Consider the following 17,357-nt stretch of genomic DNA (forward strand, 5'->3'; position numbering starts at 1 on the left):
ATGAGGTTTGCCTGAGATGTAACTTCCAGTTAAAAATGACGAGGGGGGGGCTGGGAGGGGTAGGGTATGGGGGAGGGTTGGGAGCTGAGGTAGAGACGGGTGGAGCTTGTTTCGTCCCCCCCTCCTGCCTTCCCTGGGTATATGGGAGTATGAAGGGGGACACCCCTGAGCAGAAATTAGTGATTGTGAGTGTGCACTACAATACACACAAAATGACCGGTATCCAGAATAGTAATCCTTCCAATATCCAATGTAACAGAGCCATAGGCATGTCCGGATAGTGGTCCTGTCCGGATATTGTGCCCCAGCCTTCTGGACTTGTACTTATGGACCCTAACTCAGAAAAACACCGATACAACTCCCTCTGGACATGCATAGCACCTATTTAAGACCCAAATCACACCAATAAGGGACATAAAAGACCGAAATAAATGCAAAAGAAGCGTAAAATGAGGTTTTTGAGGTAGGTTCATACAATATTAAACATTCTGGGTACTTACAAATCTCTGGCTCCTGGATTGGTAGTTATGGACCCTAACCTACCCTAACTCAGAAAAACATCTCCCTACTGCACATGCATAGCACCTAAGACAGCATATTCACACCAATAAGGGACATAAAAGAGTGAAATGAGGTGTTTGAGGTAAGTATAGTATGGAAAATACAGTAGAGTACAGTATGAAACATTCTGCCTACTTACAGCAAGTCCATGGCCATCTCGATGAATAACCGCATCCTCTCAGACTCTGACAGTAAGAAGGATTTCCTGAAGCACTTGCAGTACACTGTTCTTGAAGTCTTGCACTGAACTTAGTCATTCGCACTCAGAAGTCCATTCTCTTCACAATGCGCACTCTTGTCTTACTTGTGCTCCATTGTACCTTAATGAAATAAGTGCTGCACTCTGCACTTTAAGTCTTTCCACTCTTAAAACCATTTTCTAAACCAAAAACACTCGTTAATTTATGTTACAGTTACAGTCCATTAAATTTTTGTCTTTTCACTCACAACTCTAAATCCTTAACACAATGCATGTGGGCAGCCATGACGACGAGTGTTCACTCGCGACGAGAGACAGGCAGAAAGTGGGGAGGATGCAGGGGCACTCTAGCGGACGTCAGAGGAATGACGCGCCACAACAAAGCTGTCCCGCGCCCCGCGCGCCAAGTTCAAATTATGGGCGGGATTTTTTTTTTTTTTTTTTTTTTTAACGGTTTTCAGACCATTTTGGGAATAATGGATCCCAGGACGATTATGTCCGGTTAGTGGGGATGTCCGGATAGTGGGTGTCCAGATATTAGAGGGATTACTTTTCGACCCCATGCCGGATCGAATTTGCATTCCGGTTATACAGAAGCGCAGATGCATCGGATGCCAGTTAATTGAGCTTTTACTGTATCACTATTATTTTTATTATTATTGTTATTATTATTATTATTACCCTCTGTTCAATATACACATGAAGGGTAATAATAATAATGATAATAATAATAGTTTGTGGTAGGTGGGGGCACTCACCATCCACTCACTCTATGTAGTGCTGCTCTCGGGTGTCTGCCCTTTCCTCTCTATCCTTCCATTCTCTTCTGTCTTTCTTTCCTTCATTCTTTCCTTGTCCTTCTGCCTATGGGTGAGTTTACAATCCCTCTTCTGTCTTTCTTTCCTTCATTCTTTCCTCTTCCTTCAGCCTGTGGGTGACTCTACACTGAGTGACATGCCAAATGGTTTCCTGTACACCAGGAAACCATTTACTACGCTGGGTGGTAACCATATAACCAGATTTTGGCACCTGGTGGTTTTAGTGGGTAATCATTGCGCTCCAATCGGATTGAGCCAGTGAAGGTTTATATCCAAGGGTTAGTTGGGGTTGATTGCTCATGTAATACCACTTAGGGATGAGTGAGGCTGGTCACTCTCATCTTAAATATCGGGACCAACTGCCTAGCCCCGGGCTCCTATGCTCCTCATGGGGCAATGTAGGATTGGATGATGGATGGATGGAATAATAATAGTAACAGTAATAATAATAATAATAATAATATTATTATTATTATCATTATTATTATTATTATTAATAATAACACCCGTAATAATAATAATAATGTTAATTATCATCATCACCATCATCTAATCCTGTGTTGCCCAATGAGAAGCGTAGAAGCCAGGGGCTACACAGGTTGGTCCTGGCATTTAAGGTGAGAGTGACCAGCCTCACATATCCCTGAGTGGCATTACGTGAACAATAAACCCCAACCAGCCCTCGGACATAAACCTGCACAGGCTCAATCCAACTGAAGCGCCTTAATTACCCACCAAACCACCAGGCACCATAATTTGGTTACTGTATATGGTTATCACCCAGCGCTGTAAATGGTTTCCTGGTGTACAAGAAACCATTTCACTTGTCACTCAGTGTAGAGTCACCCACAGACAGAAGAAAGAGGAAAGAATGAAGGAAAGAAAGACAGAAGTGGAAGGAAGGAAAGAAGGAAGGAAGAGAGGAAAGACCAATCAATTGAGAGCAACACTACACTGAGTGAGTGGATGGTGAGTGACCCCACCTACCACTAAGTGGTAATAATTATAATAATAATAATAATAATAATAATAATAATAATAAAATAAATAATAAAAATAATAATAATAATAATAATAATAATTCATCCATCCATCATCCAATTCTACGTTGCCCCATGAGGAGCGTAGGAGCTCAGGGCTAGGCAAGTTGGTCCTGACATTTAAGATGAGAGTGACCAGCCCCACTCATCCCCGGGTGGCATTACGTGAGCAATAAACCCCAATTACCCCTTGGATATAAACCTTCATCAGCCCAATCCGATTGGAGCGCCTTAATTACCCACTAAACCACCAGTGTCATAATTTGGTTATATGGTTACCACCCAACATAGTAAATGTACAGGAAACCATTTGGCTTGTCACTCAATGTAGAGTCACCCACAGGGAGAACGAAGAGGAAAGAATGAAGGAAAGAAAGACACAAGAGGGAGTGTAAAGTTACCCGCAAGCAGAAGGATGTGGAAAGAATGAAGGAAAGCCAGAAGAGGAAGGATGGAAAGAAGAAGGAAGGAGAGGAAAGGGCAGACACCTGAGAGCAGCATTACATCAAGTGAGTGGATGGTGTGCATCCCCACCTACCACAAATAATAATCATCATCATCATAATTATAACAATAACAGCAATAATAATAATAATAATAATAATACAGTAATAATCTGTAGTGCTGCTCTTGGGTGACTGCCCTTTCCTCTCTTTCTTCCTCTTCTGTGTTTCTCTCCTTCATTCTTTCCTCTTCCTTCTATCTATGGGTCACCCTACACTGACAAGCCAAATGGTTTCCAGTACACCAGGAAACCATTTAGTACACTGGGTGGTAACTATATAACCAAATTATGGCACCTGGTGGTTTAGTGGGTAATTACAACGCTTCAATCGGATTGAGCCCGTATAGGTCTATATGCAAGGGCTGGTTGGGGTTTATTGCTCAAGTAATGCCACTCAGGGATGAGTGAGGCTGGTCACTCTTTTCTTAAATATCATGACCAATTCTCCTAACCCCAGGCTCCTCCACTCCTCATGGGGCAACAGAGGATTGGATGATGGATAGATGAGTGGATAATAATAGCAATAATAAAAACACCTGCAATCTGTCCTGCGCATCAGTGAGCTCCCTGATTGAACGCTGAAGGAGAAGGATATGTGCTGAGCTCTCCTGGTCTGCTGCTTCAAGTAAGCGTGCTCTCAACTGCTCCTGATGAACCTCACCCTGGAAGGAGGGGGGGAAAAAAAATCATGAAGTAAAATGCACTAGACAGTGATAATGATGATAATGTAAGGCTCCACATTTGATCCTCAGAGTATGTTTAACATGTGGAAGTAGGTAGCTTCCACTACCCAGTGAATGGAAGTGCTGAGCTGACTCCATACTTATAACACTGAAGAGCTGCTGACTTTGGACATGGGCCTTATTCCATGAGAGAGGCTCACCACATACACCATTTCCAAACATGATGGAGTTAAAGACTTTTTATCTTATCAAATTCTCTTATCATACTGACTCCCTTCTCCCTCTCCCCTGAATTTTTACTCCCTCTCTCTCCTCTGAACTTTTAATCCCCCTTCCTCTATTACTGCAATTTCAGTGATGACTCCTCTACTGAACATCTGCCTCCATCCTTCTCCCATTACAGTGGATGCACAGTACTCATCTTACAATGCACTCCCATCTGTTTCCTATCTAACTCTAATACAAGAGCAATCTGAAAATCTCAGGCACAGGCAATGAGTCAACTCAGGAAATATCTTCCTCAATCTGTATTTCCCTATACCTAGTCAGTCACTGATTTGATAAATACAATTATATATGAGTGTGTTGTCCCAGACAACTGACTGAAGAGTGGAACTGTAAATGAGTGCAAGGGGAAGCTTGATGTCCTGGACAGAGGAAATTATAGAGACATATAGCTTATGAAGCAGATAATGAAGGTTATGGAGAGAGTTCTAGAAGGTATGACTATAGAAAGAGTGAATGCTGATGAGGTGCAGTTTGGGTTTATGCCAGGCAAAGGGACCACTGATGCCGTATCCACTGTTCGATAACTTCAGGAAAAATATATAGAAAAGAAAAGGGAATTGTACTGTATTTTGTTTTGTTGATTTGGAGATGGCCTTTGATAGAGTTCCCAGAGAGTTTGTGAAGTAGGCAATGAGAAAGCCTGGGATCGAGGAGTGGCTGGTTAGGGTGGTTATGACCATGTATGTAGGTGCTCGCACCCAGGTTAGGGTGAATGAAGATCTGAATGAGTTTTCCATGAATGTTCATGTACATCAGGAGTCAGTCTGGAACTCCTTGTTGTTTATTATGATACATGAATCCCTTTCATGTGACATCAGAAATGGACTCCAATGGGAAATATTGTCTATCTATCTATCTATTGCCAGACGCCTTAATCCCTTGTACAGGGTGGCCACAAACAAATAGCCTCCACGTCACCATGTCCCCTGCCATTTCACTGCCCTGTTCCCAATTCACACCCCCTCCCTTATATACCTCTGCACTCCATCCCTCCATCTCATCCTTGGCCTTCCCCTCCCTCTCTCCCCCTCCACCTCACTCACATACACTCTCCTTATCAGTCTCTCACTCTCCATCCTCTCCACATGGCCAAACCACCTCAATGTGCTTCTCCTAATGCTTCCTATCACATCCACATGCACAGCACAAATCTCCTTCACATCCTCAATTGTCAGTCTGTCTCTCCATGTGACTCCACATGCTCCTCTCAAGTAACTCATTTCCACTGATCTCACTCTTGACTTGTGTCCCTCCAACAACGTCCAAGCTTCACTTCCATACGTTAGAGTTGATATCACAATACTGTCATGTAATAACTTTTTCACTTCCATGCTCACTTCCCTGTTTCTTATCACTGTCTTCAAGGAACCAGCAACTTTTCTTCCTTGTTGTACCCTTTCAAGCACTCCACCGTCCAAACTTCCATCCTTACTCATCACACTATCCAAGTACTTAAATGTACTCACATTTTCCATTTTGTAAGCTGATGATTTGGTGTTGGTTGCAGAGAATGAAAGGGAGGTGGAGAAAAGATTCAAGAAATGTAGAGATGGTATGGGGCACAAGGGCTTAAGAGTAAATACAGATAAAACGGAAGTGATGATATCTATGGCCGGGGGTAGTACTGTCAAAGAAGAGAGGGATTGGCCATGTGCGATTTGCCCTAGGGCCACTGGAAGTAATTCCATATTGTGTTGTGTTTGTGACAAATGGGCACATAAGGAATGTAGTGGTACTAGAGGTAGACCGCGAGATAATGCTGATTTCATGTATGCGGTGAGCCAGGGAAAGCATGTGGCGATTGCCAGGCATGAAAGGCTTGAACTTGCTGGTGGGTCTCTTGAGTGTTCAGAAGAGTTTTGTTATTTGGAAGACATGTTATTTGCTGGAGTCGGGGCTGGAGCTAGCTCTGTGGCTAGAGTGAGGAGTTGTTGAAAGAAGTTCGGGGAGCTGCTGCCTCTCCTGCCATTAAGAGGGCTCTCCCTTCGTGCTAAGGGATCATCATATGCGCATGTGCTAGGGGTGTAATGCTGTATGGTAGTGAGACCTGGGCATTAAAGGAAGACAATATTTGCATGCTCAAACATACAGAAATGGCAATTATTAGGTGGATGTGCAGTGCATCCCTCAGTGTAAGACATGGGGGGATTCGGTTTACGATGAATGAATTGAGACGTAGGATGGGACTAGAGTGTACTGGTGTTGTGATGAGGAGAGGTAGGTTGACATGGTTTGGGCATGTGGAGAGGATGGAGCACGATAACTGCATGCAGAAAAAGGAGAACTGTTAATGCCGGGGGTAAGGTAGTGACAAGTAGACCGAAAAAGACCTGGGACAAGGTCACTGATTGTGACCTCTGGGATAAGAAACAAACTGGGGAAGCTTAGAAATCGAGCAGAATGGAAAGCTGCGACCAAGGCTGATGCATGCAAGCACGTTGGAGCCTTCAAAACAGAAATAAAAACCTAGAACCTCCAGTCTTTTAATGCTGCGTGTCGAGGCATCATGATATGAGTGGATCTTGACTCTGTTCTTTTTCAATATTTCCTGGAAAATATAACCTTTTGTAGACTGCTAGCATTTTTTTCACTAAAAAATGAAGAAATGTAACTTTCTGATGTGATTCACCCTTACAAAACTTCCTAGGGGTCATACAATAGTTGTAGTAACCTGACGTATGGAAGCGAGGCATGGATCTTGCATGAGGGGAACAAGTCAAGAGTGAGAGCAGTGGAAATGAGCAACTTGAGAGGAGCATGTGGAGTGACATGGAGGGTTAGGTTGACAAATAAAGAAGTGAAAGAACGTTGTGGGGTGGATGTGGATGTGGTTGAGAAGGTTAGGAGAAATACACTGAAGTGGTTTGGACATGTGGAGAGAATGGAGAGTGAAAGACTGACTAAGAGGCTGTATGTAGGTGAGATGGAGGGAGGGAGAGAGAGGGGAAGACAGAGGATGAGGTGGAGGGATGGAGTTGAGAGGTTTATGAGGGAGGAGGGAGTGAGCTGGGGAGAGGGTAGTCAAATGGTGGGTGGCAGAGCGACTTGGAGGTGTTTTGTCTGCGGCCACCCTTTGCGGGATTAAGGCGTCGGGCTATAGATAGATAGATAGATCTTCCTTTTCCCATTATTTATTGTCAGTCAATATGTATCTTAACTCTGCTGTATAATGTTCAAAATACAGTGGTAGGACTTTGGGATGCACTATCCTTGGAAGGTACATTACCAGGTTCTATCTCTTTAACTCTTACACTCTTATTAGTACAGAATTAACATCATTATCATCTCTTATCAGTGTAGGATTAACAATATCATTATCATCATCATCCAAATCATATGGATGAAACATTCACTTGAAATTCAATCTTCTAAATTCTCAGCTCCACCTTAAAGGATTATGCCAACACCATGTCCATCTGATGGACTTGCATTAACAAGATCAGTGGGGAGGAGGCTGGAGCACCAGTCAAAAAGGACGGTCCTTCTGAGGCAGATGAAAAAAGCTAGAGACAAGGTGAGCTGGGGCTCCTGAATCATTAGGCCTAATGACTGACCTTTTTCAGTACTTCAAGGAACTAAGAATAGTTTGGCAAAATCTCCTAAACCTTTTCCTTAGTAAGAACTGCACATACCAAACTACATGTGTTTCACACACTACTCAGTGTACATCACACTGAAATAATCATGATGACTATCAACCTTACTTCAGTATCCTCAAGGAAGGGAATGAAAAATGTACCCCACACATTCCTGGTGGTGAGGGCTCAAGATGTCCCGAACCAATACCAGACTCACTTCCCATCAATTTTTACAACATACATGGATTTTTCTCCTACTTCCTCTCTACTGAACACCAAATCTTCTTAAAGCTTTGCCAATTCCTCAATACTGTATTTTGTGCAGTCAACTCCCACAGCCATTCTTTTGGGCTCTTTGGCATCTCCCAATTACCATACCTTCCCAGACACTGGTGACTGGGTATACTGTATTTTCAAACTGAGAACATCCATAGTCATTAAACAATAAACACATAGAAAGAAGCACCTTAAGAACTACATTTTTTTTTTTTACAAGGAAAAAGTAACAGTACTGAATTTAATGTATACTATGGGTGGCAGAACAAAAGAACTCCTAAAGCTACGAAGGAATGCAATCATAAGAACAAGGAATGAATAGAGTGAAGCAGCTGACCTAAAGAAAACTATTTACAAAAACAAAGATATCTGAAAGTAGGATGTGAATGCAAGTGAAGGAAATTTAAGGAATGAAGGAAACCTGATGACATCCAAAGAGAGACTTGGTGGAAGAAGAAACCAAATGTCAGCTCTCAGAAACAAAACTCAAGAAGTACATACATGCATACATACATAGACATATACATACGTATATACATCATCTAATCCTGTATTGCCCCATGAGGAGTGTAGCAGCCAGGGGCTAGGCAAGTTGGTCCTGGCATTTAAGATGAGTGACCATCCTCACTCATTCCTGAGTGACATTATGTGAGCAATAAACCCCAACCACTCCTTGGATATAAACCTGCACAGGCTCAATCCAGCTGGAGTGCCTTAAGTACCCACTAAACCACCAGGTGCCATAGTCTGGTTATATGCTTACCACCCAGCACAGTACATGGTTTCCTGGTGTACATGAAACCATTAGGCTTGTCACTCAAGAAGTAACAAATAAGAAATGTAACATGATTACAACAGCACAATTGCACTAAAAACTTTACACTGTACTACCTTAGTAAAAAATATCACTAGAAAAATATCAAAACAGCATAATTTTACTAACAACTTTAAACTAGATGTACTAGAAATGACAATGATTTGATGAATGTATAGTATGTCCTTGAATATGAGGCCTGGGGGACCAGGACTGCAATTAAAGAGTTGAGAGGAAGGATGGGACTTGAATGTTTTGGTGCTGCAGTGAGGAGGGGTAAGGTGAGATGCCTGGGCATGTTGAGAGGATGGAGGATGACTACTGAGTGCCAAGGGTGAGACGTGTGAACATTAGGGGTTGGGTCGCGAAAGGCAGACGAGAAAAGACCTGGGACAAGGTCATAGAGAGTGTGGCATCAGGCATAAGGGACTGACTATGGAAACTGCTAGAGTATTTGAGCTTGAGCAGTGTGGAGAAGTGCCATTAGGTGAACATGGCTGATGCATGCATGCATGTTAGAGCCTTCATAAAAGATACAAACGAGTTTTACGGGTGAGTGACATGCCAAATGTTTTGATGACTACACTGTCTTCCTTCTGTCTACAGGTGACTACACCGAGTGACAAGCAAAATGGTTTCCTGTACACCATGAAACCGTTTACTATGCTGGGTGGTAACCATATAACCAAATTATGGTGCCTGGTGGTTTAGTGGGTAATTAGGGTGCTCAATCAGAATGAGCCAGTGCAAGTTTATATCCAAGGGGAGGTTGGGGTTTATTGCTCACATAATGTCACTCAGGGCAGTGGGGCGGGTCTCTCTCATCTTGAATGCCAGGACCAACTTGCCTAGCCCTGGGCTCCTACACTCCTCATGGGACAACACGGGATTAGATGATGATGATGATGATGACAAACGAGTTCTACTTTCGGATGACTCTACAATACATGACAAGCCACTTAGTACTTTTAACTCAGGTGGTATGTTCAACCTAACCAAACGAATGCCTGGTGGTCTAGTAGGTTACGGTGCTCCATTATGATGTCACCCAAAACAGAATACATCTGCTGCACTCATGTAATACAGCTCAAGGATGGGCAATTGGTCTTTTTTGCTTTAAACGTCTGGACTAAGCTGTCTTGTACTAGGACCCTCCTGATGGGAAAACAGAGAACTTAATGACTGAGAGACATACAGCTAATACTATAAATGACAATTCAGTTCAGGATAAAGAAGTGGACACAGCAAATCTCAGCATTACAGATGAAGGAAAGAAATCCTTGTAAGGAAGGAAGAGGCATAATGCAGGAGATGACAGACTCCCCACTGATCTCATTAAAGATGTAGGTGACTGCATTAAAAAAAAAAAAAAGCAAACATCATTTCCAAATGCTAAGAAATCAATGCTGTACCTAAAATTATACAAAACTGCATTTACTGTTTTGCTGCACAAAAAGGTGACATTAATGACTTAATGAATTATCATCCACTAAGTCTTATCCTTATTCTGCATAAACTTTTCAAAAAATTCTACCAAATCAAATTAGTGAATACAAACCAGGCAAGAGAACAAGCTAAAATTCACAGTGACTAATTGACAACTGTTCATATTTATATTATTTAAAGTAAATTGAGAAAATTGCAGAATATGTAACATCTTTGTGCATGGCATTTAATAATAAGAAAACACTTAATGCAGCTGAAAGAGTGATAATGATAAATTAACTTCAGGGCATGGTGTGGAAGAAACCTATTAAATACTAGATGATATTTATACTGGACTGTAGAGACACCCAGCTACCCTAAAGCCCCATATGGATAGCCTGAAAATGCTGGTACTATGAAAGACGCATGTTAAACAAAAATACAAGTTCATCCAAGTTATTCACTGCATATCTAGATGACATTATTAGAAATTTAAACTGGATTGCAAAGAAATCAGCCTAAATGGTAAGCATCTGAACAATCTCTGATCTGCTGATGACATACATACTATCATTCTTTTCTGTGAACCAGGAGAGGAGCTAAAAGAGATGGCAACTGATCTGAGCAGGGACAGCCTGAAAAAAAGCTGGAAAATAAATATGAAGAATACAAAACTTACGCTTAACATACATTCAGTTTCTTCCGACAAACATTAGAGGTGAAAAACTAGAATGATAAAAATTATATAGATAATTATGGCAGGCAATTAAGCCACTTCATAACTATGGAATCAAATGATTATACTGAAGGGATGGAAAGCTTTTGGTAAAACAAGCAACTGCATGAAGGACATGGGACTGCCTTTTGTCAAAAGAGAGAGTTATACAATCAGAACCCTTAAAACTTTAACTTGTGGATTGGAAACCTGAAGTTTAACACAATTCTTGACGTGTAAACTTATCAGTGCTCAGTGAAGAATAAAATGGATGTGAGGTATTTCAGGGAGAGATAAAAGAAAAAAAAAAAAAAATCCTGGACAGCAGAATAGACAAAAGTAGAGTACATCATCATTACTATAACAAATCATAAATGGATGTAGGCAGATCACATTCTACACAGAACAGATAACAGATGAATATCTGAGATGAACTGAGTGGAAGAGGCAAACACAGAACAAGATGGAGCGATAAGAATTGAAGATATTCTGGGATTTAACAGAACAAGCCAACAGCCACTAGGTCAGAGTGAAAGAAGCCAATGTCTTGTAGTAGACTGAACCAGGATATTGATGGTGATGATTATGACAATAGGCAGCATGCAAGGATACAGTCAGTAAAGTACATAGGAATAACTACATATTTATTATTATTATTAATGGTACTTTACACCATCAGCACTAAGTGAAAACAGAACAACAAACAACTGCAGAATACTTGGAATGAAACACAAGGAAATGTAAAAGATAACATAAAAAAGGAACATCACCTTGAGCCTTGCCACGGTCTCAGCCCATCGCCTTTCCCACACTGCTCTTTCTTCTTCCATCCTGTTTTCCCAAGCCCTTCCATCATCCGATCTCTGGTCAGCAGTGTGTATTATGACAGACGGTGAAAGATTAGATGTAAACAAGAAAAATAGCAGGTTCAAGATCCAAAAATGTATCATACTGTCCACAAAAATCTTAACATTACAAACACCTGATTATCTTTAGTCATTTCTGCATAAACCTCACGATCACCTGTTGCCTTCTCATTCTTCAGCATCTTCACAGTCTTCTCTACTTCTACTATATAATACAGTAATATGAGCAATGCATGTTAGTAACCATTTAAACGTAAGTATCTTCCATTACAAAGAAGCTAATTGCAAATATGATTCACACTGTAAGGTGCAAAAATATTTTCTAGAAATCCTTCAGTTTGAAAGGCTCTTCTTAAACTGGGAAAAATTATCTGATGGTACATGTATCCAGAATAAAACAGAAAAAGCAGTCACTATATTTTAGGGATACCGATCTACCCCTAGCATGCAAGCACATGCACAGGCATGCATGCACACAAGCACGCCTGCACACAAGCGAACATGCACACGAACACACGCATGCACACACACACACACACACACACACACACACACACACACACACACACACACACGCACACACTGACACACACACAAAACATTTAATTTTGCCAAACTGTTCTGTATTTCAACAAAAGTAAAAATTAGAACCATACCTTACATTTATCACTCTCCTTTTTTCTTTCTTCTTTCTCTTTTTCAAATTCATCCCTGTGCTTCTTTCTTTCTTCTCGCTCTCTCTCTAACTCTTCCAGCTCTCTCTTTCTTTCCTGATCTAGCTCTTCCCGCTCCCTCTTCCACTCTTTCAGAAGTTCCTCCCTTTCACTTTTCCAATCCTTCTGCAGTTCCTCCCACTCTTTTCTTCTCTCTTCCCATCCTCTTTGATATTCATCCTTTTCTTTTTTCTTCTCCAATTCTAGTTCTTCTCTGTCTTTAATCCTCCCTTCTTTTTCTTTTCTTAATTCTTCCTGTATGTATCTTAGTTCTTCTTGTAATGCTGCAACCTTCTTATCTGCCTCTTTCATCTTGTCTGCACAATCTGCTTCTGCTACCCTCTGAGCTGCTGTCTTTTCCTTCAACTCACTGCAAAGGTTGGCCAGTTCAGCTGTCTGCTGTTGCTTCTCCACCTCTAAGTCTTCTATCTGAGCTTTCAAAGTTTCTACCTGTTTGGAATGGCAAGCTGTAAGGAACACATTACCATTATAATAAATATTGCACTGTATCTGCATATATACATACATTTTGCATGGAAATATTCCATGCCTGCATGAGTTAGAATTATTTACCAGAAGGCCATTTTCAAAGCTACATTGTCTTCCACAGCATCTCTGTCAAGTCCCCAAACCCTGAGGTCACTTTTCACTTTTCTGGTCTGTCTGCTAGGACTCTCCCATCCATGCGTCCTGTTTTTCTCACACTATCTCACCACATGGCCACATCATACTAGCCTACCTGTAACAATCACCTCACTAATATCCTTTTTACTCAGGTGTCCTCTTAATTCTGCATATATGTCCATCAGCATGACATTATACATCCAACTCAATATTCTCATTTCAGTATGTTCAAATCGCAGTTATCATCATCCTTAACCCTTGCTGAGCCGCAGACCTCTTGTGACGCACAATGAAGGTCCGCATGGGCCAAGCTGTAGGCCTCATATGAGGTACAATTTACACTGGTTATAATACAATGACTCAGGGGAGGTAAACTACCTCATAAAGAATCAGGCAAGCAAGGGTTAAGTGCCCACTCATGGTTATTCAGCATTACACTTCTCATACATGAAATTATACAACTTTCCTTTTCGAGTTAAGTCAGCAGTGCAAGAGCTCTTTAATTTTCTTCCGACCACTTCAGACTCTTGCACCTTTGCTAGTTTTAGCTGGTTTTTACACTCCCTCCAACAATAATTACATTACCAAATATGAAAACACATCAACACAGTCCACAGCAACAATTCCTATGGCAATTTCCTCCAGCCACATGTTGGTATTTGTATATGGTACATTCATAACTGATTACATATTCCAATCTATGAGGTATGTCATTTACTGTAGAGTCATTTGAACATTGAACTCGTTTGTATCTGATAAATGCTCCAACATGACTGCATGTGTCAGGCTTGGTCACCTAATGGCAGCTCTCCACTTTGCTCAGATACTCTGGCAGCCTCCCCATTCAGTCCCTTATCCCTGATGTCCCACTCTATGACCTCATCCAAGGATTTTTTTGGTTGGCCTTTCTCAATCCTATCCCTGATGTTCAAACTTCTCACCCTTGGCACTCAAGTGTAATTCTCCATCCTCTCAACATGTCCATGCCATCTCAATCCACCCCTCCTCACCAGTACATTCAAGTCCTATCCTTCCTCTCAACTCTTCAATCACAATCCTAGCCCTCAGACCTCGTATTTAAGGATGCACCACACATTCATCTAATCAGTCATTTCTGTGAAAGCTTCAATCACCATGGCAAATAATACGGGGCTCTAGATTGACCCCTGATGTATGCCAACATTCACAGAAAACTCGTCACTCAAATCTCCATTCACTCTCACCTCGGTGCGAGCACCCAGATACATAGCCACAACCACTCAAACCAGGCATAACCATGAGTTGAAAAAAAATATTTCATGGGTAGGTGCACCATGATATGGATGGACTGATGGATGGATGACAGAGTGTATAAAATCCAGCAATAATAATACTGTATTTACTAAAGGTGACTTTACACTCCCTCTTCTGACTTTCCTTCCTTCATTTTTTCCTCTTCTTTCTGCCTGTGGGTGACTCTACACTGAGTGACAAGCCAAATGGTTTCCTGTACACCAGGAAACCATCTACCTATGTTAGGTGGTATCCATATAACCAAATTTTGGCACCTAGTGGTTTAGTGGGTAATTACAGTGCTCCAGTCGCATTGAGCCGGTAAGGGTTTATATCCAAGAGGTGATTTGGGTTTACTGCTCACGTAATGCCACTCAGGGATGAGTGAGGCTCATAACTCTCATCTTAAATGTCAGAACCAACTTGCCTAGCCCTGGGTTCCTCTGCTCCTCATGGGGCAACATGATTGGATGATGGATGGATGGACTTAATAATGCCACAAAGCACTAATATTTACTTTCATGTTTTGTTTGTTTCATTTATAATGGTTTCAACATGCTTGCATGCATCAGCCTTGGTCACCAAATGGCAGCTCTCCATGCTGCTCAATCTCTGACAGCGTCCCTATTCAGTCCCTTATCCCTGTGTAGTGGGAGTTTACACTATCCAAGTGAGATCAAGAACTGGAATGTGGATATCTGGAGAGTAAATGGCATACCTCCTTCCTGGCTGTGGTGATGGTAATGGCTGTAGTGCACTCAAGACTCTCCTTCTGGGCCACCACCCGGTCCTTCTCTAATCGCTGTCTGTGAACCTCCTCCCAGCCTCGTTCCACCTCACCCTGGTAATTCAGTAATCACTATCACAATCATCATCATTAGCATTAGCATCATCATCATCATCATCACCATCATCATCATCCAGATCTTTCCCACCCCAAGGTGGGGTGAGGTAAGGTTCTAAGAGCCAGAAAAAATTGAACTACTGTTGATATAATAAAAGGCCTGTAATCTGAATGGCAGGGAATCGAGGGTCTTTCGAACTATTGTTTTTTTTTTTTTTAATTACTGGGAAGGACCTCTGAAAACATTAAAAATAGGTACATGATCATTAACGTTTTTCAGTTCAGTGATACTATTTTCGTTCGTGGGAAAATTCGGAAACATGAGCAAAATATGTTTAGAAAAAAAAAGTGGGATACACATTTTTATGCACTCGTTCAACTTATACTCGTCACAACTATTTTACACTATGCAATGTCACTTTCCTTTTTCTTTCAACTTACTCTACAAAGCCTCAGCTTTCTAATGGTATAAAAACTAATCCACTAATCCACACATTTTGGGATGAAAAAATGATCAGAAAATAACAAACTTGAGTGCACGGCAGGGTAGGAGGGAGGGAGAGCTGGGAGGGGGGGAAAGCAGGAGGGTTCTAGGGGCTGATGGGGGACGGACCTCGAGTTTATCACTCATTGTGTCACATGCTCTTTTCAGCTGTTTTCTTTCCACCATGACTAGTAGGTGTGGGAGCCATTGTTACTCTGCTGTAGTCACTTATTGGTACGAAAATCAAGTGGAATTATAGGAAGAGCGTCAGACTGGGCACATGTATATACTGAAAATGGCCGTCCTCCCCGCTTACTTCCACTCCCGGCCGCTAGTGGGATTTCGGCGCTGCCTAGAAAAATTTGGAGTATAGGAAGAATCGGATTACTGGTGGTCGAATTAAAGGACTTTTACTATATTAACCAAAACTTAGCTCAAATGAATGAGCAGCACTCCCATTCATTCACCATTTAACACCCTAGAATCCTGGCTCCACTTGATAAGTCGAGAAAACATTCTGCACAAGGCTTCACACTCACCTGTCAGCAATAATAATAACAATAATAATAATAATAATCATCATCATCATCCAGACCTCCTTTCCCATCCCAGGGCAAGGTGAGGAATAGCAAAGTCCAGATGGCCCAAATCCAATGGGCCATGCTTCCATGCACTCATCATTCAAGCCCCCAGAATCCTGGCTCTATTGGATACGTCAAAAACATTCACCACGTTCTTTAATAATAATAATAATAATAAAAATAATAATAATTAGTGATAGGTGGAGTTGATCACCTCCCACTCACGATGTGGCGCTGCTCTCAGGTGACTGCCCTTTCCCCCTTCCTTCCTCTTCTGTCTTCCTTTCTTTCTTTCCTCTTCTTTCTGTCTAAGGGCGACTCAACACTGAGTGACAAGCCAAAGGATTTCCTGTACACCAGGAAGCCATTTACTAAGCTGGGTGGTAACCATATAACCAAATTTTAGCGCCCGGTGGGTTAGTGGGTAATTACAGAGCTCCAATCGGACTGAGCCGGTGAAGGTTCATATCCAAGGGATGGTTGGGGTTTATATCTCACATAATGGCACTCAGAGATGAGTGGGGCTTGTCACTCTCATCATAAATGTCAGGACCAACTTGCGTAACCCCGGGATCCTATGCTCCTCATGGGGCAATGTAGGATTGGATGATTGATAAATGAATAAATGATAATAAAAATAAAAATAATAATAATAATACAATAATAAGAATATTAACAATAATAATAATAATAATAATAATAATAATAATACAGTAATAATCATCATCATCATCAGGACCTCCTTTCCCATCCATGGGCAGGGTGAGGAGTAGAAATGTCCAGACAACCCAAATTTGCCCAATCCAAAAGGCCACTCATCATTCAAGCCCCGGAATCCTGACTCCATCGGGTACGCCAAAAACATTCATCACGATCTGTAGCTTCACATAAACATATCCAATTGAGTCAATCCGGATGCTGCCACGTTAAAAACAGATGCTAAATCCATGATCATGCACTTATCCTCACAACATTCATCCAGCCAGCTCTATCTCTTGTCAGTTCCCTAGCCTCACTGACTTCCAAACCTCTCTTCCTCACACACACATCCACCAAATCTCTCCACCTTCT

General features: G+C 41.6%; 1 protein-coding gene across 1 annotated transcript in view; it reads right to left on the reverse strand.

The window, feature by feature from the left end:
* Positions 1-17,357, reverse strand: part of LOC145412850 (uncharacterized) — a 104,843-nt gene that overhangs the window by 27,733 nt on the left and 59,753 nt on the right. Inside the window, exons 8-11 of the mRNA XM_080282650.1 lie at positions 15,096-15,218; positions 12,425-12,931; positions 11,673-11,765; positions 3,660-3,785 (exon numbers count right to left, since the gene is read on the reverse strand). Of these exons, the coding sequence (XP_080138776.1) occupies positions 3,660-3,785; positions 11,673-11,765; positions 12,425-12,931; positions 15,096-15,218 (849 nt within the window). The remainder of the gene's footprint in view (positions 1-3,659; positions 3,786-11,672; positions 11,766-12,424; positions 12,932-15,095; positions 15,219-17,357) is intronic.

Source organism: Coenobita brevimanus, chromosome 94, assembly GCF_032717465.1.
Source record: "Coenobita brevimanus isolate Jiangsu-jjx chromosome 94, ASM3271746v2, whole genome shotgun sequence".
In the NCBI taxonomy this organism is placed as follows: Eukaryota; Metazoa; Arthropoda; class Malacostraca; order Decapoda; family Coenobitidae; genus Coenobita; species Coenobita brevimanus.